Genomic DNA, 24,638 nt, shown 5'->3' on the forward strand with positions numbered 1-24,638 from the left:
CACTTCAATTACATTTTTTTTTTTCCTCATTACTGTATCAAGCTATTTTAGTGCTGTTTTTAATTTGTTGGTTATTCTGGGCTACTAAAACATTTGAAGATGTGTAGAATTCTGCTTTGACTTACTCTGTCACAATGTATACTTGAAACACATTTATGCTGAATGTGTAAGAACAAAGGAAATGGGAGCGACATTGAAGTATATCACTATAGAATGTGTCCCAAATGACTTAGGAATTTATTTTGCTAAATGTGATGTACAGCTTAGAAACGACTAGCCATCACACACAGCTCACCAGTCTGGTGGAGCTTTTATAAACCTAAAGAATTTCATACGTACACACATGTGCATGCACATGCTTAACCTGAGATAGCAGTCTTGGGCTTCCTGAGCTTAAAATTAACGTCTGCAAACATCCCCCAGAAGCTCAAACATTATCCAGATTCACAAGGTTTGGAAATACAATTTCTTGATTACTAAACTTTAGAGCAGAAGTTTCAGGTGTTAATATTAGTTAGCTGAAGATGTAATGACGTATTGCAAGTGGAAGGAAGAGTTGAGCTATACACCCATAATACTGCAAAGGCATGTCTTCTTGGCTAACATAAAAGAGTAAGTGTGCCTGTGGGATGCTCAAGCTACCATCAACTGCTGAGAGCTAGTCTGTATAGTGGAGAAGGCTGAGAAAGAATACAGAAAAAGCCAAATCTGAGTGAAAAATGGAAACACTTCAAAAGAAGTTACTTCTGCTAGATGAGTACAGGAAGTCTTAATTGTTGTTATATCCTCTATTTAGGAAGTATATTTAAGACCAAAAGAGCAGAATTCTATTGGTGTGTGAGGAAATATGTTGCAAAGATGCTTTACTTATTTTGTGTCAGGGCCAGCTCTCTTATACAAGAGTATCACTTCAAACAGATTGCCGGCACTGCAGGTTGCAAACACACAATTGAAGGCTTCTAGTTCTCAGCTCATGCACAGATGTCTTTCAATAAGTTTAGCCAGTAATTTCTTCAAATTGCTCAGTTTATCAGCAGCACATGTCATCAATCCTGGAGTGGTTGCTCAAGTCAAACTACAGAATCCTTAGCTTATAGACACAGCTGCAAACAGGTGAACAGGCAGAAAGTAATTTGTGCAGCTTGGTGGCTGTCAGACAAAAGACAGACAATCTGTGTTTAAAACAGATTGCAGGCCTTGCATGAGCCAGACAAAAGGGATTTCTACAACTGCAAATAATTCCAAGGTTAACATATTTTCCTTTCTGCCATTAGGTGATTTGTTAAAATTGGAAACAACGAGCATTATAAATCTACACAGAAACTAGAGATAAGATGAAAGAGAAAAACATTGCTAAATAAGTTTACATCCTTCTGTTGAAAAGCATACAACTGGCATTCATATAGGCCTCCTTTTTATAAACTAAGCCGAGCTATAATTCCTATAAGGACATTCAGTACATATTTGAAATTTAGGTAAGGACATCTAATTGGCAAAAAAACCCCAGCATTGTAAAAAGTAAGTTCATAGTAATGTTCCTCTGTATTAAAAAGTTAATTTTTTTTTTTAGTTTTCAAATTCTCCTTTGGATATCATTTTAAGATACTGTGAAGATTTATCAGGATTTCATTTTAACTTTGAAGCCCTCTCTTCCTCCCATATTTTAATATTGGGTAGATTTATTAAGATTTATTGTATGAAGTATATCAGAGTTAAAATTTATAACAAACATGCTTACTGTAGTGCTAACCTAATCACAGTAAGTTAGAAAACTGTACTTCCCCAATCACAGATATTACTTCTTCAAATGTATGACTATAGAATATCTGTTCCTTCTACTTCTCATGGGCTCTGTAAACTTGCCTTGACCTCAGAACTTCTTCTGCAGCATTCCATGAGGTACTAATCAAGCTAATGTAATATAGTCCTCCTTCCTGTTTAGTTCAGTGAGTAAGTACTTACGTGCAATAATACTGACGGGTAATTCTATGCTTAGTTTAAGTTGTTCTGGCAAATTTATTTTCCATGTTGTTTAAAACTTAGCAACTTAAAGAGAAGTGGATGGGAGAAGATGCAAAGAGTAACTGTCTACTTTAAGGTAGCAGCTGCTTTTGTGAAGGTATGATTCTGTGCATAGAGGATAAATCAGTCTGCTAAGGACACTGAAATACATTGAAATCATTGTACTTTCTGTGCATAATATGGTAATACATATTACAATGAATTCATGAATACAGTTGTATGATTCTGGTTAATTGTGCAGAAGTATTTACAGAAATTATTTAAATAGTCCTGTCAAAGTTCAGGGTTTTTTTTTAAATGAAAAACAGGAGCTTACTTAAAAATAGTATGTTCTTTTTATAACGTGGTCATGCCTATATTACATACTTGAGTCCAATATGAATGTTGTTATAACTTAAGAACACTATTGTTAGGCTATTGCAAGTTTATACTTTTATCAAAATACAGTAGTAAATAACTCTGAAGGGAAACCTTATGCTGAGGTTGAGTTAAGGAATTCCTTAAATTTCTCAACTATAAAGAAGTATGTCACAAGCATGTGCTTTAATAAGCTATAGTGTGGAAGTACCCTTTTTCATGCTTTCTTTTGACAAAATGCTAATTCCAAGATTAAATTGTGTCCGTAATATATGCTGTGTTACAGGACTTCCCTTGCATTTGGATTTTCTTCTTTTTTGTATCTTAATAGACAGGAAGATTTTTAACCTCTCAGAAATTAATCATGCTAATGGAGATTTTGTATTCTTTAGCCAGAGAAGATTATATATAAGCTTCTTTTTTTATAATGTTGACAGCACGTCTATTGCTTGTTGGTTGTGCAGTGTATATGCTGTAGATTGTAGCCTGACATTGTTATGGTGTTAGCATGTATGGGCTTCATGTATTCACTGTGAAGGTGAGATCATCATATTTAAAGGATGGTTTTAATTTGTGTTGGTGAATCAAGTGGATACTGTATTTAGGCAGGGGAAAAAAGTGTACTCATGCAGGTTGCTGTCTGCAGTCCAAATTGCTGATCAGAGAGTCTTTATACACATCGGTAATGTGCTGTGCAATATAAGCTGAAATATATTCCACAAGGGAGGAAAACGGAATAGGTTACATACGCTGTTCCTAAGTGCAATGAATATAAAACTCCATTACTCACTTTAAGCAGGTGCTTTTTATATGAGGCTTTAAAGAAATATAAAACTGCTGGTGAAATGATTGGTTTGTACAGACACGACTTAACTTCCAGTACTTTGACCAGATAAAGAGGCTAAAAATATTTCTACAAACATTTCTTTAATGATTTCAAGGATTAAAGGTTAATATTCTCCTGGTGTAAGAAACTGCCATTCCAGACACTAAATGTACTGTTTCTCTTTAAGTCCTCAGTAGTTGCATGGAATATTTAAAAGAAAATAAAAAGATTTTTGTTAAACTTAGAGCATTGTGTTTTTAAGTTTATATTCTAAACAGTGTAAATTTAAATTGCTGGGAGGAGCACGGTGGTATCATTAAGAAATGCAGTGCCATATAGAAAACTGTGATTGAATGATACTCCAGTTAGAAACAAAACTCATTTTTAAAGAAAGTGAAATCTTGTCATCTATGTGCCTGGAAAACTCTATATGAGGGGGTACCCTCAGATCTTTCTGTTCTTTAAAGCAGCATATACTGTCTGAAAAGGAAAATCATGGGGAGGCTGTTCAAGATAATACTGATATAGTGTATTTTAATCTTTTTCCATGTAATATCTATCATGTTTTACTTACCCACCCTGTCTGAATTACTGTCTTCCTGCTATTTCCTACTTCTTAACAGTCAGTGTTCCCAACAGCAACCTCTGTTGTCCATCTTTTAACTACACAACTACTGTCTGTCTTTACTTCCTAACTGAAAGATGTTAATGTTCTCTTTTGCTTTCCCCCACCATCCCCAGCAACTCAGGAAATCAAACTGTTAATGATTACACCTTAGATGTTAGTTCTTTATTTTTTTGATAATACTGTTACTGAACACACCTGCCCTTCTTTTGAATTTTTATAAACCTTTGCGGTCTAGAATCCTCAACTGTTGACCTTTTTAGTGGTCCATAACTGTTCTGTCCTATATGCAATTATCTCAAATTGAGCTTGTGAGAGATTTCATTCATTAGATACTCTGTTTGACAGCAAGCAGGTGACCAGGTGTCATGTGTGTTACAGGGAACCTCATAACCATGTGTAGGTCCAGGTGAGATCTGGCATTTCTTGTCTCTTGCATAGTAGGTATGTTACATAGCACTTTAAGGTTTGCATCTGCTCTGGTGAATGAGGCAAAGGAATACAAACTCATAGGTAACCAGGCTTTATTAGTTTCGTAGTTGCCAAATAGTTTGTTTAAATAGATACGTTTTAGAGAAATGAGCTCCACAGTTGAAACAGAAGGCGGTGAGATCTGAGATGACCTCTGGTTTCTCTAAGACTTTGTTCTTTCATCCCACATTTTGCTGTCCTAGAAAGCTGTAGATGTCCTTTTTCTCTAGTTACTATGCACCTTTATACTAACAGAAGGGTTGTAAAATACAGGTTTTATTCCAGAACCTAAGATATATTGCAACTTATACTTAGCATATTTGAAGATAAGGCATTTGAACTGGTACTGGATTGAACTTGAAGTAGACTTAAGAGAAACTCAGGACAGAAAATGCAGTTAATTTTTTTTGGTGATCATATTAGCATATATTAATGAGAAAGTGGTTTAATATACTTTACGTGTTGACATTTTGCATGACCTATTGAACTTATCCTCAGATACAGCAAAACTACTGTATTTGAAAGGGGTAGAGGCTTATATGACTCAGATGGAAGCAACTGATCGTGAGTGCATGCTTCCAACCAAAGGGTGTGTTGCTAGGGGTGGAAACTGTAAGCTCTTTCCTCTCTCCATCTTTTTCAGGATCTTGCTTCAAATACTTTATGGTGAAAGTTTCTCAAGTTCTTATTTATCTGTATTCTGGAAGCATTTGCATCCATGTCATTTTTAGCATTTGTCCGCTGACAATGTATAGATAAGAGGATTGATAGGACATGCTTTTTAAGAGTTAGAAATTCAGATTCTGATAGTTTTTCTGCATTTTCTTGGAAGACAAAAGTTGTTTTAATGCATTAACTTGGGCTTCTACCATTTGTCTCAAATGATACAGCGGTATCTGAAATGCAGCTGTTGAATTGTGCAGAAAAGAAAATCAATCCTTTTCTTCTTTTTGAACCTCTGTTTACAACAGCAGGAACAGTGCCACTAAAGCTACTTTAATCCTGTGTCCTGACCAGTGTCATGTTGCCAAATCTAAAATAATAGCTTCAATTAGGTATGCTTATAATTGGCAATGCCTAAATAGCCTGCATGTTAACAATAATGAGGTTAATAAAAAGTTGCCCAAAACTACGCTTCTCACAGCAAGGTTTTAGAGCTATTTGCAGTACTATATATGTTTAAAGATGGAAGGTGGTATTCCTCCACTAAATGTTGGCTGTTTAGATCAAAAGGAGCAGCAGTTGGGCTGTATGGATTGTATTTCTGTACCCTACACTGAGAATGTTTCAGGATGGTCAATGTCCTTTTGATAGGTTGTGGTAGTAAGTCCGTAAATGTTTGCTGACCAGCCTTAGTACAATGGGTAAGGGGAGTTCTGAAACGTTTCCCAGCTCTGTTGTATTTTCAGAAAAGTGGGCTTTTTTCAGTGGTAGATGCTTAGTTGTTCTATGAGCATTCAAAATTAAAGCATTATTTTACCTGACTGGATAATCACTTAAAACAGATTATCAATAAGGAATTATTCAAAGGTGCCTCTGACCTAGAATGCCTTAAACATATTATTCCAAATGTTCTCTGACTTCTTCAATATTGGTTTTCAGTCTTTGAATCACAGTTTTTTTATTTAACTCCATTTGAAGTAGGATTTTAGAGAAATCAAGAAGTTTGTGGATTAAGGCAGGTGGGGACCTGTATGAAGGGTGTTGTGTGGAGTCTCAAAACGGGAATGTAGCAACAGGGATTTGCCAGATATAAATGGCTCTCCCTGTAGGCGAAATGCTGTTGTTCTTTAGCAAGCTGGGAAATTTTTTTTGCAATATGTAAATCTCCAATTACTAAATGATGGTCCTATGTCTTTTTTAGTGTTTAGGAAATGGAGAAGCCTTAATTAGTTTACAGGCAGTTTAAGGATTAAAGTGGTTAGTTACAGAGGTTTTAATATTCATCTCCAAAGTGAAGACCAGTGTATGACTGGCTGTGTGCTTGGCCCTGAAATCTGTCTGTGAAAATACTGAAAGTATGTGAGGAGATTAATTTTTGTGTTGTGTGTGTGTGTGCATATATGTGCTTTTTGCAGCTTATGTTCTGATGAAGAGAATGGTAGATACTTACATAGATAAATATTTAGTTATTGTTGCCCAAGAAGAAAGCAGCTTGACCTTCTTTAGGGAGTATTTCAGTCTGTCAATAACTGCTTTCACCCTTCCATGCATTTTCCTTTGAGTACCATAGTTGAAGAGAAAATGAAAGCAGAGCTTTTTTTTTTTTTTTAGGACAGGTTTCTTTTAGGTGTGGAACTGTGGCACAAGAAGCTCAAGACAGCAGAAAATCTGTCCACCTCGCCATACATTGGAGGCAAGACAAGTCTACTATAATCCTGTTGTTATTGCCGTGTTAGGTCTTGGGAGTGGGTGGGGATGAAACAGTAATTTCTTAGAATATAGTGATATATAGACTGAAAACTGGTTGACACAGTTACAAGAAAATAAATAATTATGATGATCAGAATAGCAATAGTAATGCTAAATAAAGTTGAGTTAGAAAAAAATAGACCAATCTCTTGACACCTCTGTAAAATAAGCTGCCTGAATTACTGTTTTGTAGAAGAAAGAAAATAATAGCCTGTGAGTGTCTATATTAGGGCTGCAAAATGTGGTCTGCAGACTATGGTGACAGATTAAAAATGTGGAATTGTGAACACAGTAAAGATGTTTGGGGAACTTCATCACAAAGATTTAGTTTTACTACAGGAAAAACTGAGAAAGTATTTATAACCTGGCTTCTACATTTTAGAAAATCTCTCTTTTTCTCTTTTTTTCCAATTAAAAAAAAAAAAAAGGAAGAAAAAATACCCCAAACACAAACCCCCCAGTGTTTTCAGGTGTTGTGTGCAAGGAAGCACAGTGATCGAACAAGTTGTTGAAGTTCCTACACTGCTGCTGTTTTACTGCAAGGAAGAACATGAAAGCTCATGCTCCCCCAATGCTTTGAATGTGAGAAGTAGGGCCAATGCCAGCTAGAGCTGGTCGTTGTGGCTTCTGTTATGTTTGTACTGCAAGGAGGAAGGAATTAAGTTTGGTTTTATCTTCAAGTTCCTCAGAAGTGCCGTCTCTAACCAAGTTCAGTACAGACTTTCAGAAGTTCTCAGTGAGGGCACTGCTTAAGCAGGGACTGCACGCAAATGAGTATCTCTCATGAAAGAAATGAGGTTTCTCTTATGCTTTGATTTGTTTACTAGCTTTTCTGTGTCAGTCGTGTAAAACTTAAATATATATTTCTGTGAAAATAATTGGACATTTTTTCTTGATTCCAGTAAGACTTAGGCCTAAATGTTATTTCGTTTGGTTAATAGCTCCTTGCTTTTATTCATGGATTTGTCTTTTTACTGAGTTTGAAATCATTTTGACATGTATGTGACAGTCTTTTACTATATCATGTTGCCAAAGCATAGTTTACTGGTACTTAATGCTTTAAATATTGAAATTTTTCCTTCTGAGGCCATAACCTAAATATGGAGAGAATTCATGTGGAGCTGTTTCTAGAAGTTTTAGTCATGCCTTATTCATTTCCTATTTCATACTTTGCAGTTCTCTCTTTTATGATCTTTCTAAAGAATTATTTATTGTATTTCAGGGATTTGGCGGCACATAGTCCTGACTCTTGTCCTCAGAATCAGTAACATACCTCTTTTGCTGGTTTCCTGTATTTCTTATTGATCAGTTTAGATTTTGTACCTTGGTTTTCCATTAATCATTGCAAATTCACCTTACCACGAATGGATTGGTAGAAGATGTATAAGCCATTGGTAAAATCACTAGTTAGGTAACTTGTTTAAAAAAAGTCTAAAATTAAAATATTGCCTAGCATTAATAGGCTTGTTAGCAGAAATCCTGGGCTGATCTATAAAGACACAATTGTGACCTGCCTTTAGATATTTGATTCCCTCCTGCTTGCACATAGAATGTCATTGAATGTAGGGACTTGGGGCAAGCTGCATAGTTGGGTTATGTACCTGGAGAGGATCAAAGCTATGACCGGAAAAGTTTGGGGGGAGGATGTGAATGCCTGCTTTAAAGTGTGGGAGAACCTTCCTCAATGGTGTGATACTTCTGTGCATGTTTCTAGAACAAAATGGCTATTTAGGCTTGGAGTTGAAATTAAAGTGAGTTTGTGTGCACAAAGTGTAAATTGTCAAGGCATAGTAGATTTTAAGTTAGAAAACCTTTCTGCCTATTTTGGCATTCTGCAGTACGGAAAGAACACCTTTTCAGGTCTGTCATGATGTGTTGTATTCCATGTGTGATAAGAGTGATTCAGCTAAAACAGATTATGTTTGACCACCAAGTATAAACATGGTTACATATTGGGAAGGAAAGACTTGATTTTTACTGCAAATAGTTCTACAATGGGCGAGATGTTTCCCGTGCAAAAATCACACAACTAGAAAATCATCATTTTCATCTGGAAGCAGCCATAGATTATATTTGGTGGAGACAGGTATATGTGTCTATCTTCATAAAGTCTTTGATTACCATGTTCTTGATGAAAATAATAAATTAACTAAAGAAAATGTGAGGTGTACTGAAAAACAAACATGGTTGCTCTGTTCTCCAATTTTGACTCCACTGAGCAACAAAGTCAAGTAAATCACAGTGCTGCTTTTGAAAGCGTGATTCCAGAGCGAGTACAGCACAAATTCTACTTTGTTGTCTTGCACCTTAGAAATAAGCCTTTCTCATGTTTCATTTGCAGGACGTTGAATTTGGATAATGTTGCTGTTGGCAATGATAGATTTCGTTTCCCTAGTTCCTCTTTGAATTCATGCTCAATGTCTTAATTAAAATCCTATGGAGTGTTTGTCTCCATACTAAATTTGAGTTAGTATTTGGAGGCATGAAGCATTTCTTGTCTAGGAGTTTTAACATTTTCCTGCTCAATCAACCCTGTGAGAAGACACTACTTCAAAAAAGTTTATAAACATTGAGGAGAGGGAAGGAAGCCCCAGTCTTCACTCGCTTAAACATTTGTTTGCTCAAGTAGGTATTTAAGGAATATTTTAGCTATGTGTACAACTGTTGAGACTTTGATTTTATAATGATACTATAATGATGAAAGAGATAATAAGGGAGGATATTTGGGAAGAACTAAAGTTACATGGATGGAAGCTACAGATAGTCAGAGGCATACGTAGGAAACAAGGCTTCTTTATTCTTATAGAGCACCTTGCCAATTTGATCAGTTTGAGGGATGGTTCATAATTTCCAAAAATTTTCAGAGACTTAAGAAAATGTGCTGTTTCCCTATATTAAACCTATTCCTTATAAATGGTTCACTAAAAGTCTCTAAACTTTCTGTACTTTGAAAAAGAGACTTGTAATTGAGTAAGGGGAAATCACCTTAGGTTCAGGTGATTTTTGTCTTTGTGATGAAAGTCTAGTTAGACATCCTAAGTTCCTTATTCCTTACTGTAGGCTCTGTATAGGATTTTAATATTTAATAAATGGGTTTTCTGAGTATCCCCCTGTCCAGAGTTGTGCAACCTGAACAGAATTAATATTTCTTGCAACTTCTCCTTGATTACTGTGGTGTGCTGTGGTTATCAGCTGTTAAAACTGGGAGCAGGATGATGATGCCATTTGACATCAAAGTAACGTAGAAACAGAGGAGCATGATTATGCTATGTTTTCCTAATACTCTTCTATTTTCTTTTCAAATAGTTGAAAATTATTGAGGTGTTCATCCTATCCCTCTAACAGATGTTACAGAAAGAAATAGTTTATTTACTGCTATCAGTTACTTCTTCGTATGCATTAAAATATAATAGTTAATTATATGATTACGTATTAAGGGTTTGTGGGTTTCTTAAAAGTCAAGCCATTCAGCTTTCCTAGCTTCCCATCATGATCCCTAAATATTGGCTGGGTGAAAAACAGTGCACTAGCTATAGTTTGAGCTATGCTTTGCTGACTGTGATGCATATGCTGACTGGTCAGGTAGCAGGACAAATATACCCACGTTTTTATGCAGATTGTAGGAAATAAATGTCTTCAGTAACGCTGCCATATCTTGTTGAAATTCAACGATTCCAGAAGTCATTTGGTGAGGGAATAGGAGTGAATAGAAACAAATAGGGAGCATGATCACCTGGAACTTGGTTCCTTGTTTTCAAATATGATACTAAAACAAAATTCAAGTTATGCATGTAACTAACATGGAAAGTTTTAGTCTTAATGCAGAGAGGTTGTCCAGGGTAATGCATCTAAAAGCGGACTCCATGATGGAAAATACTTGGTTTTAAAAGTAGTTGATCTTCCATAGTGAAGTGAGAGAAATGTATTGGGCATCACACTTTGTATTTTGAAGCATAAAAGAGTTGCTGGAAGATGGGAACAGCAAGAAGCTACCAGTTTTGAGAAGACTTGAAAGATGGGGGTCAAATTATGAACTCAAATGTGTTTTGCTTTGACTGTAATCTTGGCTGCTACTAACAGTATTTTGTAATCTTTGGTTTGGAATAGGCAGAAGACATGGAAAAACATACTTTTTTTTTCTTTTTTCTTTTCTTTTTTCTTTTCAACGCAATGGCCTCTATTTGCACAAGTTTATAGGAGGTATGAGGAGGCAGAGCCAAGACTAGGAGATGCCTAAAGATACCCTATCAGCTTTTGACAAATTCATGTGTTGTGTCTGATACTACACCTTAGATCAAAGGGGATTTTCAGCTTTAAAAGAGGCTTACCCTGGGCAAGACTGGGAATGAGGGTGTATTCACGAGACTAAAACTGGTAGCTGATCTTTCAGACTGAGAACTGATGGGGTGTTGTTAGTGGCAGGCACACAAATGGGTTGCAGGGAGCATTCTTTGAGCCTGAAGCCCTCCTGAATCACAAATTGGGAAAAGGCTGGGCATACCTCGAACACAAAAGACAGGCTAAATTTTGGTAACAAAGTATGCACAGAATGTGGAACCTACTTTCACATGTCAGTCTGGTTTACTAAATGCCATGTGTCTCTTCGTATGCTGCTTTTCTCTTCCTATTTTGGAAAGTACTTTTTATTAAAAAATTATTTTAATGTCGTAGCAGAACAAAACTTAAATGAATATATGTCAGGAAGTCTGCTTACCAAATGATTGTATATGCACTACCAAATACACTTCAATGTTTAGGAACTGGAATAGGCACAGTGAAGTAAGCACAATTACCAGGTTTAATCCTAAATCTTCTGTTTCCTATCATTTTTTAGGAATTTTTGTGTACTAGTTATTATATGTTAAAGGTTGTTCTTTGGGATAAGTCTTTAGGAGATTGTGCAAAAAAACTACTGAGTTAATTCTGTAGAGAATATATTAAGTTTCTTTAATGTGTATAATCTTGACACACATATCAAAATGCTTTAAAGTTGGTTTTTTTACCTGATATTCTATAATACTTTCCTTGCATAATTATGGATTTTGGAACAAATTCTATATTACATATGCGAGGAAACAGTTCCATAATTATACTAATGTTTGCATAATTAACAAGCTGCTCGCCAATTTTAACTGACAAATTCCAAGTCACTTTTGCATGAGGGGAAAAACCCATAAAAAATGGTAACTTCTGTTAGTTTTTCCTTTCATAATTCTTACAGGTGTTGAAACTATTTATTTCCAATTTGCAAGTAAATTTACGTATTTTCTTCTGATAGGCAGTGCTGTACAGAATAGGAGGGCTGGCTTCTTCCACCCATGCTCTGGGGCTGTTTGGGGGCTGCCCTCAAGCTCTGCCAACATATCTCAGTCCTGACTTGTAAGATCCCCTGCTGCTGCTGCCATGGTTCTATGCAGCTCTTCAGAAGTGACTGCCAATAGCACCAATTTCTTCCAACCGGTGCGGTAGTTTTCTGGTGTGCACAAATGGGGGCTGAAGAAAGACCACCAAAACTTATTTCCACTTTTGACCTAAGGCAAGGTTTGAACTCCAGTTTCCATTGAAAAATGGCAAGTGTGCCATTGGCTTTCTGTGCCGTTCAGCTGCATGGATTTAATGCTTTACATTGCTACCAAGTAAAATGTTGTCGTCTAAATGTAAGCTGAAAACACTTAGTCATTTTAAGATCCTGAAATGAAAGGATCATAATAAAAACATGAAAGAGAATAGTTGAGGTGGCACTTATAAAGTGAAAACAAAAGTGTATGTATGTGTATATATACATGTTTATTATTCCAATTTCTAAGTGGCCTTGTGTGTTTTCCTCACAGTATCTTTATATATTTTATGCATAACTTTGTATTAAAATGCCCATATACAGCATTCTCTCACTTCCATTTAAAAACTGTGAATCACAACAAAAATGCTATAAGAACATCTAAGGTAGATAATTAAAGTATAATTAAGTTTAAATGCCTTGGTGAAGGAATATAAAAATATTTAAATTCAACCGGCTAGTACATTTGCAGTTTTCTTTTATTAGGTGTGAAATCTAAGAATCCCCTGCCAACTCTTGAGGGTTCAATCCAGAATGTTGAATTGAAGTACTGCGGCACATCATTGGTCAAATGTGCCTCTGGGACCGTGGGATCAATAAAAATTTGTGCCAAAGCCCCAGGTATGTGCAGCTGGACCATGTAAAACTTTATTGCCTGTATAGGAGAATTGGCCTTGCTTTTTACAAGGAGAGTTACTGAAACAAGAATTTACTCATTGTTCCTATGAATCAGAGAGGTTTTTTTGTATTCTGTTTTGGGGTTTTTATTATTATTGTTAAGTATGCCAGGATGATCCAGTCTGGCCCCAGTATAGTCAATTTTTACACTGAATAAAAAAATAAAGATTTTTTTTTTTTTCCTGCTGAGACAAATATTAATCTGAAAGCACTGAAGAAACTGGAATAACTGCATTTTCATATTGCACAGAATATTTGCATTTTGCTTTATTCGTAGCATAATTTCGATGTATTCTGTTGTTTAATGTTTCATTTTCCATTAATACTAGAAGCATGTATCTTGCTTTTGAAATTTTTGAGGGCTCTGTGATAAATAGGTTTTAAATTTCTTTAACAGAATTTTTCTTGAAGAGCATGCAGGAACTTTTCCTATCAATGTCTATGATGTCTTCATATATAAAGGCAGCTAATGTCAAGAACATTAAAAACATAGTATATTTAACTCTAAATTGAGTTCATGGTGATTTTTAAAGATATTATGTTATAAAGTTGGGATGGAATTACTATTTTAAAGAGAATTGATTACTTTATTTGAAATCCTCCTGGATGTAAAGACGTTTTACAAGATAACATTGAGGAAGTTGTTTAACAGTTTATATGAGTTTGCTCTTTCTATTTCCTCTTCTTATTCTGTATTTACAATGTTAATAGCTGTTCTCTTTGGACTAGTGAATGTGTATGTGTTGAAAATTTATCTTGTTACGGTAAAAGCTGTAAGGAGTCTAATCTTTATCTTAGGTGACTGTGGAAAAGAGAAGCTGATTCCTTTAATTCAAGGCCCTTCTGACACCAGAGACTTACACAGCAGTAAATGGCTCAATGAGAGTAGAAAGCCAGAATCTCTCTTAGCTCCAGATTTGGTAGCCTTTACAATCCAAATTCCACAGTATATGGACCACTGCCACAATTCTGGTAAGTGCAAGACTCTTGCTAAGCTGGTATCACATTACATTTTTCCTATCCAATGTAATTTTCAAAAGAGGGGCTTGATATAAAATGTGCCAAATGCCAAAGTATCTTTTTCACATACTGCACGCATTATAACTTTAGCTCACTGTGAGACACAAAAGCTAAAAGGATTTTGATGTATGTCTTCTTCAAAGAGGAATGCTTCATTGACTTTGGTTGGCTTTTAAATTATTTATACAGAACCTTTTCTAAACTTTTGAGGGGGGGAGCAAGATCCATGTTGAAAATATTAGTTTTGTTTTTTTCTTGCCTTTATCTATTGGGTTGAGCTTCTTATACAGAAATTTACATACTGCATTCAAAATGGTTCATATAAATTTGCAGCATAATGTATATTTAAATTAAGAATTTGTTTATCATAAAATTTGTTAATAATAAAGAGGTGATTTTTAAAATGCTACAGAGCACACATTTGACGTCATCAAGCTTGGTGGTGTGGTGGATTTAAATGAGAAACAAGTTAATGTTTTCAGAGAGTTGCTTGGATAAATTTAAGGGTGTTGTGGACTTTGTGGGCATAAGTACTCTTACCTGACATTCTTATGGTTTCTGTGGGCTTTAAACAAAACATGGGTCTATTTTAAAGCAACACCGACAATTTTGAAATGTATCTAGTTTAAAATAACTATAATATAGTTTGTAAAATACACATGGATCTATGTTTTGCTGTCAGTATGGCGCATTTTAAAAATCATGCTTTCGTGTTTTTAGAAGTTTATCCTGTTGCCATGCTAAGAGTGGAATCAAATGAGGGGGGGAACAAACCCAAAAAAGCATATAGTTTAAGGAAGGCAAAAGAATTAGCTGACCCCAATATTATGAAACACAAAAATAAACTGAAAATTGTGCTTTTTTTCCTCTACTTTTTTTTGTGTGTAATGGTTATTGAATGTCATTAGTCTGAAAAGTAACAGTGAATTTATTACCATCTTTGTAATTTTTATGTGCATATGTAAGCAACACTTGAATCTTATGTAAAGTAAATATTTGTGAGCCACTATGCACTCCAGCAGTTGTCAGGTTATTTTTTCAGTAACCATACTTGTATGTTTCTTGGAGAGCATCATGTTGGAAATGTTTACGGCAATGTTTTTATAACAATTATCTTAAATTCCTGCCCCTAAAACATTGCTGAAAAGGAATTAATGACTCAACACTCTGAATTTTTCAGATCCGTTTTTTAAAAAAAGTGAAAATCTGTTGCACCTGTTGTCTCACTTAAGTAGCTTTTAAATGTTCATAATAATAGTATTTATTACTGTTGTTGATTATTGCATTTTCTGCCTTTTTTTGAGGATCTGTTCAGTTTAACTGGCTTTTTTGAGGATCTTTTCAGTTTAATTTTCTGATTTTTGTCTTAGAATATTAATTAAATTTTGAAGGAGCTGCCTATATTATAGAATTATTGCTTTTGTTGCAGGTCACAGTGATCACATACATTTTAGCTCATCAGTATTATGGATAGTCCAATTAGGTAGTAGAGAGTACTTGATAGGTTGTGACAGGAGATGCCTATGAGAATTAAGGCACCGACAAATGAAGTGCTGGCCAGACTCATATGCCAGGACTTTGAAAGGCAGAAAATTGGTTTGTAATAAACAAGTGTCTGTGGTACCTGTTTTGTAGATGAATGGAGATACATTTAAAACGCTAAGATTTTAGAATTGAAAACTCACTGGACACTTCACCTGTGTGCCCCACTTCCCCACCCCCCCTCCCAGTGCCTCTGGAAAGTTGCATTGATTCCACATACTCAGTGGTAGTTACTAACCTGCATGCTCAGACTCTAGCTCTGCTTCTCTAGATGTGTAAGGTGGCACCTGTGACTGATGACAAATGAGAAGGAAAAGCTGACTGATGTGTTAAAGCTTTGGTCCCAGTAAACATGAAGAATAGTGTACTGCAAATGATTTGTTAGTTTTGGTGGTTTTTTTATATATATAAACTAAACTAGGAAACATTAATGTTTAAATCATCTCAGGTTCTATACAAAGGATGAGGGAGTTAATTAAAGCCTTTGCTTTCAAATACTTGCTGAAGGAACTGAGGCAACTTAATGCAGGAGACAGGGCTATCCTTTCCATTATGACTGTGAAAACATGGAGAGAAAATATGAAGTGATAGCATAAAAATGCTTTTGCTGTCAGTTGCAGTCACTTCTGGGAATTAAGAAAGCTATACTGGATAATTTGACAGCAAATTCAACTTATGCCTCAGGGGAATAAAAGGGTTGTTTAAAGCTGTACTACTGGAGATGATTGTGCAGTATTGAAGTTGTGCATTTGAGCAATTTATCTTAATAATGTTAGATATGATGTTCTGGAATAGGAATTTGGACTACAGAGAAGAATGAAGAGAGTAGTGAAACCTGCTTGTAGAAAGAATGAAAAAAGCCGTCCAGGAGAGATGAGAAAAGTCATCTAGAATTGTTCAGTGTTATCAGATTGCTGGAGATAAGGCCAGGGTTGGCCAAGTCTGCCAACTCTACAAAGTACACATACAAATAGCTGCGTAGCTGATGCTCTCAAAATACATCCATGATTTCTCAAAAGAGCTAAGAGGGACAGCAGTTCCAGTTTGGTGGGATTGGATAAGTTGTCACCCAGCACTCAGATAAACTCAGTTTACTTCTCCCCATATACAAGGATTCAGAAAACTTTGCAAACTCAGTGTCAGTGGAGCTGCTGGTCACACTGTGCAGCGGGGCAGGTGCATTGGAGAGTTACAAAGCTAAATAGCTGCAAGTTAGCCATCCCTGTTAAGAATAGAATGATGTAATAACTTATTGTGTGTCAAACCAAGAGAAGCAATTGCTGGGGAATTTCTGGGTACTCTGGAAGAATCTTGGAATACAATACAATGCCTATGTAAGTGACTTCTAAAAATCTTTTGCTTATATAAAGATTAGTGAAGGAAGAGTCACTAATTAATTCATTATGCATCTGTGAAGTTGAATGGAAAACAACTTGGTCTGAAATCAAAGCAGTTGTTTGGATATAAAATGCTAAGGAGGAGGTTGTGCAAATGGCATGAGGTTGTTGAATAAATCAGGGCATATTTACCTGGAGAACAGGTAAGGGGACATTTCCTCCTCCTCTCCTTGTTGAGTCAGCAGCTGTCTACTGTCTTGTACCACTTGAAACATATGAACCAGGGTGACCAGGACAGTTGTGCAGCTTCCTTTTACTGCTTGTCTGTAGGTGGGCCTGCAAAGATTGAGGGTGTATTTACAATTTGAGTGATAAAGCATTTTACAGTAGTATTTTATTTCTTGCTATTTCACTTGCTGCTGCTGAGAGGAAGAGAAAAAAACAGTGGTTCTAGGAGTACCATACTGCATTGAGTATAATCAGCAAAGGAAAAGACTCTATAAAATGTAATTCCAAAAAGGGCAGCATTCAAGTGTGTGATGTATAGCATATACAGGCAAAGTATTATGTATAGCAAGTGCATATACTGATGATTATTTAGGAAGAGTGTTTCACTGTTTGATGCACAAAGTGTCATTAGCACAGTGGAAAACTGATCCACCTATGTCAGAGGAAGTGTTTAGGGTTAGCGAATAGAAATATAATTTTGTTTAGTCCTTAAATAGAAGTCTGCATGCTGGTGCTTTTAATTTTAGACGCTTCCGTTGTATGAAAAACTGCCCCAGGTATCTCTGTGCATAGTTGTAAAAATCAGTGGATATGCTCCCCAATTTTTATCTAGACTGCAGTATATAAAATGATACAAGAGAGGAGATTATTCTGTTACCCCAGGGCTTGGGAAGGTCTTCTTACTGCTTCTCTGAAAAAAAAAAAAAAAAAAAAGGCTTTATTAACCCTCGGAGCAAGCTGCAGACCTTGTTTGTTTCACCTGGCCTTTGAGAGAAATAGGGAGATTTCAAAATGAATGCTGGTGTTAGTATTTAATTATGAGCAGCTGCCAAATAGATGAAGTGAGCTGATTAAACTCTGTTTGGTTTGCTATACCGAATAATTGGGAGGGCGTGCAGAGCGAGTGTATGGAGAGCTTTATTACATATAAATCAAGAGAAACTAAAATAATAAAATTAATAAAGTTTTCTTTGAGATCAGCTTAAATATTCAGTAATGCAGCAGTGAAATAAGGGAATAAACAAAAGTACCTGTATTAATATCATGCTCATGCGTGGGACATTTATGTACCCACTGGAGCCAAGTAAGAGTAAGAAGGCTTCTGTAGTTTGTGAAGGCTGCTTGAAGGCTGAAGAGCAAATATTCAACCTTGAAAAAGTTGGTATTTCTCATTTAAGTTACTTTTTTCTTGAACTTCCAAAGATTTGGGGGTTTTATTCTCCACTGTCAATATTTTGTAAGTTTAGATGAGATCACTCCATTCTGTCTCCCCCCCAACCCCAAAAGAAAAAAATAAATTAAGTGAAAATATTTTTAAGACTGCAGAAATCACATCTTCAAACATGAAAAAAGTGCCATAAATGTTGTACCAGGAAGAACATTATTTTTTTCCTGTAATAAACCAGCTGATTTTTTATCTGTTAGAATTTATTTGAAAGGAGGTCAGAGATTTTACCTATGTTTGTTTTTATGCATACATACCTATATATGCCCCCAACTCCCTCTTTCTTGCAGTTAAGAAAGCCTCTCCTTGACTTTTTTTTTTTGACTGCTTAGACTGGGGATACTGCAAAGTCTGGATTTTAAAGCTGGAACAATGAAGTTTTTTAAGTTTTCAGTGCTAATTTATGTGAGTGCTTGTGCTAGTAAATAAAAGACACCTTGTAAAAGAGAATTCATAAACTAATTTGAAGTATTTTGGAAAGATTTGATACAATGAATGAGTAAAAATGCTTAATATATTGGAGTAATTAAAGACAATTCACATTTGTGGTTTGGGCATAAATGTGTAAAAATTATACCCATCTATCTTATTACATTTCCTTTCCTCTCCCTGAGGACTTCACTATGTACTTTATCTGTAATTGTTGCCAGTTTTCTATCAAGTTCCCACTGGGCTTCTGGTGCAAAAAATCTTATCCTCTCGATGACAGAGCTTGCCTGAATGATTTCATGCTCTTAGCATTTTTGTTCACGGGAATTAGGGGCAGAATGTAACTGCAGCTGAACATAGCATCTATTTTTGTAATTTTGAAGTTTAGACTCTGTTATTGGAACTAAATGAAGAGATGCAGGTGTTCTCCAGTTCAAGTCCTTCGGGATTTTTTGATGGTAGATGCTTGAAAAGAAAATGCATGTGTTTCCAGAGTCAAACAGCAGCTGTGGACAAGGATTTATGTTTTTCTCAGAACTTTGGGATTTCAAAATGTTACATTTAATCACATGCACAGAAAGGAGAGCAAATGTTAAAGATGTTACATATAAAACTAGGGGACTGATCTTTTTACCATACCAACTAGTTGTGGGAATAGAGGAACAAAGTGATCTTTAATCTTAATATGAACAATTTCAAAAGGATTATGATAGTTGCCAGGACTCTGGTCTTTTGAGTACTGTGCTCTTGCAGCACACAACATTTATATCTTCTTAATTGCTTTTAAAATCTGGCTTAGTCTCGTATTTTGCCTTGGAAAAATATGAATGCTAATAGTATAGGTTACTGAAATCACAGAGTTCATGTAGTCTTTTGTTGTAGTAGGGTGAATTTAAATTCAGATAAGTGTACATTTTTAAAAGAATTTTTCTAATAATGTCCTGCAGTTTTAAAAATTGGATTAAGAATAGCAGTTCAACTGCCTGAACTGCAAGGCTAAACTTAGAAGTTTTCAGAGTGACAGAACTTGTGGCAGCAAGTATTTTGTGGTAATGCAATTTCTCCCTCCCTTTCTCTCTCTCTTATGATTTTGAAATTAGTCAACTGTAGTAAATGCCATGTCTGACATCCTTTAATTTTATCGGAAGTTCAAGTGGGGATGGCCGCTGGTGGTACTACTGAGCAGTTCAGGATGGGAAGATGGTGTGGGGAAGAGCAAGTTGGTGACAGTGGTAAATGCAAGTTAGTTAACACCTATCCAAGAAAGTAAAAGCCTATTTTTAAATGCATTTAATTTTGTACATTGACCAGCTTGTGTGTGCTCCATCGTCCCCTATTATCGTCATAGCTTAATAAGTTGTGCACTACAGCCAGGTTAAGTATCAAATATTTTTCCAGACCTGAATCACCTCTGTGTCTACTGTCTTACAAAGATTCAGCACTTACTACTTTTTCTAAGAGGGCAGTGAACTTGTCCTCAAGCACGGTCTGTTACTCTGCTGGCTCCAATTACGAATTTCATGTCCATGGGAGTAGCATCAGGGAAGGACATACTATATTATGCTAACTAGATTAACATTATTTCCATTGGGTTGCATAACACTGGCAACTGGCAGTAACTTCTGGTTATAGAACAGTAATTACGCAATGCAGGAATAAGGCAGCTTGTTCAACTTTCCATCAAGTAATTCTGCAAATCCTTTTGGGGGAAGAGCTGTTTTCATCTCTCTGCTTCCATTGCATTCAGTTTCTCTCAATTCCATAAATCCTTCAGCAATATATGTACCCTAGAATTCTGAAATTGTAACTAAATAGGATTCCGAGTTTTGTAAAATGGTACTTGAAAAAATTGATATTTAAAAAAAAAAAAAAAACAAACATAAAAAAGCTGCAATCTGTCCTATCAGTTTTTAGGAAGTCAGCCTGTGTAGTTAAGTTCCCTGAAAATATTTCTGTTTTTCTTTGAAGCCTGACTGACTTTGAGATGTAGTTCAGCTGCACTATGGAACTCAAGAGTAATAACTTTAGCCAAAGAAGTGCTTTTGCCTTTTTCCAATTTCCTTTTCTTAATAGTATCATTTAAGAGTTTGGTAATATGGCAAAATAAGAACAAAACTTGGACAATGAAGTTGGGGACTCAACTCCAAATAGCAGGAGCCTGAGACATTGCTCTAGGGAATCTGTTGAGTGAGGGAGTTGGAAAGCCTGATTCTCCTCTGGGTTTATACCTTTTTCTTTAGAAGCTCATTGCCTGACTTTCTGCTTTCTTTTAACTCAGGATAACAGCGTTCTGCCCATAGATAATGTAGGTGATCTTGTAGTTCTTGGGATATGAGTTTGTGCTTCAGTATTGCAACTGAAGATTTGAGCTCTTGAGTGGTGGGTAATATGGGGTATGCAGGTTTTAAAGTACATGAAGGAAATGTCACCACCTTCTCTTTAAACAACACATAACCTAGAAAATTCTGTAAAAGTAACAACAAAAAAAGAGTTGTTAAAAAATCCTTTTTTTCTTTCTTTTTTTTAAACTCATTAAATGTGTAAAAGTTACGGAATGGCAGATATGAGATTATTTCTGCTACCTTTATTTTGTGTGTATGCATGTGTGTTCCATAGGATTTCTGTTCACTTTACAGTCTGGTGGTATCAAAATGTTTCAGATGGCCACCAAAGTCATATTTAACACTTCTGGTATGACAAAAAGATCTAAATGTGGCTTCAAATGATAATTTCTGTTTCCATAACAGTATAGGATAATGTATCTGTGCTTCATATATTGATAAAAATGCATTCACCTTTTCCACTTGTGGCATCTGGAAAAGCATTATTCAGCAGAGTGACTCGGTACTCACTGATGGTGTGAAGAGTTTTGGAAACGTGACAGGCATAGGCTCAGCAATTGCTGACACATAGCTTTGGACAGTGAAATCTGTTTTTAATTGAGAAAATATATGTTGGCCAACATATTGGGATAGTTCCTACTCATTTTGAAAAAATGCCTTGGGATCTTTAACTTCCATTTGGATGCTTCCCAGACATGGGCATAAGGGACTGTAACTGTTTACTTTCAAATGGTGTTTAAACTGTTTCCAGGTTTTATAATTGAATTATATTGCTCTCACTACCACTTTGGTGATGTAAATGATTCATATAACATGGCTATTTTTTTGTAATGAGATGCTAAATAGATATCACTGAAAATCAGTAGATTTTTGGTGGTAAAATATAAATTTGACCAGGTCAATTATTGCTTTCAAATTGTAGCAACAAGTGATTATATAACATCTCACTGAACAGAAATACAGCACATCTGATGGAAAAACAGCATTAAATGAAGTATCTCCATTACTTTTAATGCAGAAATTATGATTTTTTTTTTTTTCTAAATCTAAAATTTTTTTCTCAGTGATTTTCATGGTTCAACTCTGTTATAGGTTAAAAAGAAGCTACAGGTGACTCCCAAGATTCCAGTGTTCTGGTTATAATACACACAAATGTACTAACAGTCTCATTTATATGGTTTAGGATGCAGTCCTAAATACATGGAGTGAACATTCAGTCACATTGTCCACTTCCACCCAAACATTACTGTCCTGCAGTTCCCCCAGAAGTTCCTCTCCATGATGTTACAAATAGTCATTTGTGGTCACAAAATAAAGTTGTGTCATTACAAAGTGACTGAATAGTCAGTGTTATGTAGAAAGCAACAGTTCACAGCCAGGATTAGACAAAGCAGGTTACAATCTTAGCAGTATATTGATTTTTTTTTTTTTCTTTTTTAAATTCAACTAGATAACCCCAGCGATGAGCCCCAAGCTAAGACATATTCGTATAGTTGACCAAACTGTAAATGTTTTTGGACAGATTATCTTTAAGGTGTCCAACTTCAGAAACATTTAAATTAGTTTAATTTTCTTTGTGTGCTGTGAAGCTTCTGAAAATCAGTCTCTATTTTTATAAAAAAATCTGCAAACAGTATAGAAATTAGTACTGCAGGAACCATTAGTCGCTTTTAACTTTTAGACCATTTAATCACTTCTGTGCTGTATGAGGTGATTTAATCTTCCTTTTACCTGTGCACTGAAATAGAAATGATACATGCAAGATACTCATGTATGTACTTGTATAAGGTAGCAGAAATACTTACAGTTGATACGAGGAAAACAGTGCACTGTGTAACTTTTCAGTTCTATTTAATAGTTAAAATTAGCCTACTTATATAATGTGAGCATTTAATGTTGAGTATCTCTAACAGATTTCTAAGTACAGCAAATTCAAACACAAATACCGTATATTTGAGGTATCCTGACATTCTCAGTACCACGTGGCATACTAAATCTATTTGAGAAATGCAGTGATAGGATTATAGTGGATATATAGTTTAATTAAATAACTAAATATTTTTAATTCTTAATTTTAATCTGATTTACACTTCTCAGTAGAGGAAAAGGCATTTTGAAAAGGAAAAATACTATTTGTTTTTCTGAAGTCATGTCTGAAAGAAGATTTTAGCTGTTGCCCTAATCTTGCAGCTGGTTCAGTTAAGACAGAAACATTTGCTGGAGCAAAGTAATTTGCTGACCTGAGTCCTGAGTTCCTATTCAAACACACTTCTGCTGCTAACTGTTGATACTGAGCTCCACTTACAGCACAGCAAATTAATGCAAAGTCTGGTTTTCCTAAGTGTTTTCCTAATTCCTGATGTATTTTCAAGATGAAGTAGACTGATCTGAAAAAAAACCCAAACACCCAAAAACCCCAATAAACTTGTGATTTTCCCCAAGAGATCTAGAAAATTGATTCTTTATGTCTGTAAGGAGAATAGCAAATCATTTTGGGGTTGTACTATCTGAACTTAATGAGAACATTGCATGGTTGTGCATGAAGGAATCAGTGCCCTGACAATGAGAGCTGAAGGATGGGTAGTCCTGAACAAACATGTCAGCTTTTACAGTTGGCACAGTAAGAGTCTGCCTGCATCTGTCAACTCTTCCACATTTAGCCTGTGTGCATCATCTGTCACTGTACAGCTTCTTGGGACATTTGCCTGGGATCGGTGCCAAGCTGGAGAAGTAGCTTTGACTATGCTGCCTCATGTCCAGAAACTTTGGAAAAACAGCCCACTGCCTGTGGGAAGGTGGAAATGAAAGGAGTCAGACTGATCAGAGTTTGAGCCACATCTTTTTGAATTTCAATGTTGATAACGAATAACTGTCATGCCAGAAGAAAAAAAGAGCATGTTCTACCAATATGATACAAACCATAAATGAAAATAAATGATAATCTGAAAATTAAAGTTAGAGATCAGAATAATAATCTGAATAAATCAGAGACTCACTGCCTCTTCCCATCTCCCCCCACCTGCAGAAGTCCCTATGCTTGTTTCATTTCTGGAATAAAACTACTTAAACAATACAGAAACATTGCTTAAATACAATATAAAGTATAATATTAGAACTGGCTATCATAGGGATTTTCCTGCCCCCCTCTCCCCCCAGCCGCCAATGGAGAAAATAATGGAAATTTTGTCAAGACAAACAATTCTCATTGGAGAAGTAAGAGAAGATATGATTGAATCTAATGAAGCATTAAATACAGTGTTTGGCTCAACATTAGTGAGCAGGGTTATGGAGCGCATGTGATGGATCATCACCTCTGAATAGTATTCTTCTTTTCTGTTCTGTATTTGTCCAAGGCCTAGAGGGTAATCAGTCAGATGTAGTTAATCATCTTTTAAATAAATTGGACATCTTTTCCTCACTGGCCTTTGAATAAATGATATCTACAGTATATTTTTTATATTTGGTGTAACTATATTCATTTTTGGTTATCTATTCAGTGGAAACAAATTAATGAAAGGAGAATATGAATTCTCTTCTCCCTCTAGTTTTGAGCTCTCTCATAATGTC

General features: G+C 35.6%; 1 protein-coding gene across 5 annotated transcripts in view; it reads left to right on the forward strand.

The window, feature by feature from the left end:
• Positions 1 to 24,638, forward strand: part of VPS13B (vacuolar protein sorting 13 homolog B) — a 486,539-nt gene that overhangs the window by 145,090 nt on the left and 316,811 nt on the right. For all 5 annotated transcript variants that reach the window (XM_069779759.1, XM_069779763.1, XM_069779758.1 and 2 more), the window contains exons 18-19: positions 12,757 to 12,891; positions 13,747 to 13,920. In XM_069779759.1, the coding sequence (XP_069635860.1) occupies positions 12,757 to 12,891; positions 13,747 to 13,920 (309 nt within the window). The remainder of the gene's footprint in view (positions 1 to 12,756; positions 12,892 to 13,746; positions 13,921 to 24,638) is intronic.

The sequence above is a fragment of the Haliaeetus albicilla genome, chromosome 3, assembly GCF_947461875.1.
Source record: "Haliaeetus albicilla chromosome 3, bHalAlb1.1, whole genome shotgun sequence".
Lineage (NCBI taxonomy): Eukaryota > Metazoa > Chordata > Aves > Accipitriformes > Accipitridae > Haliaeetus > Haliaeetus albicilla.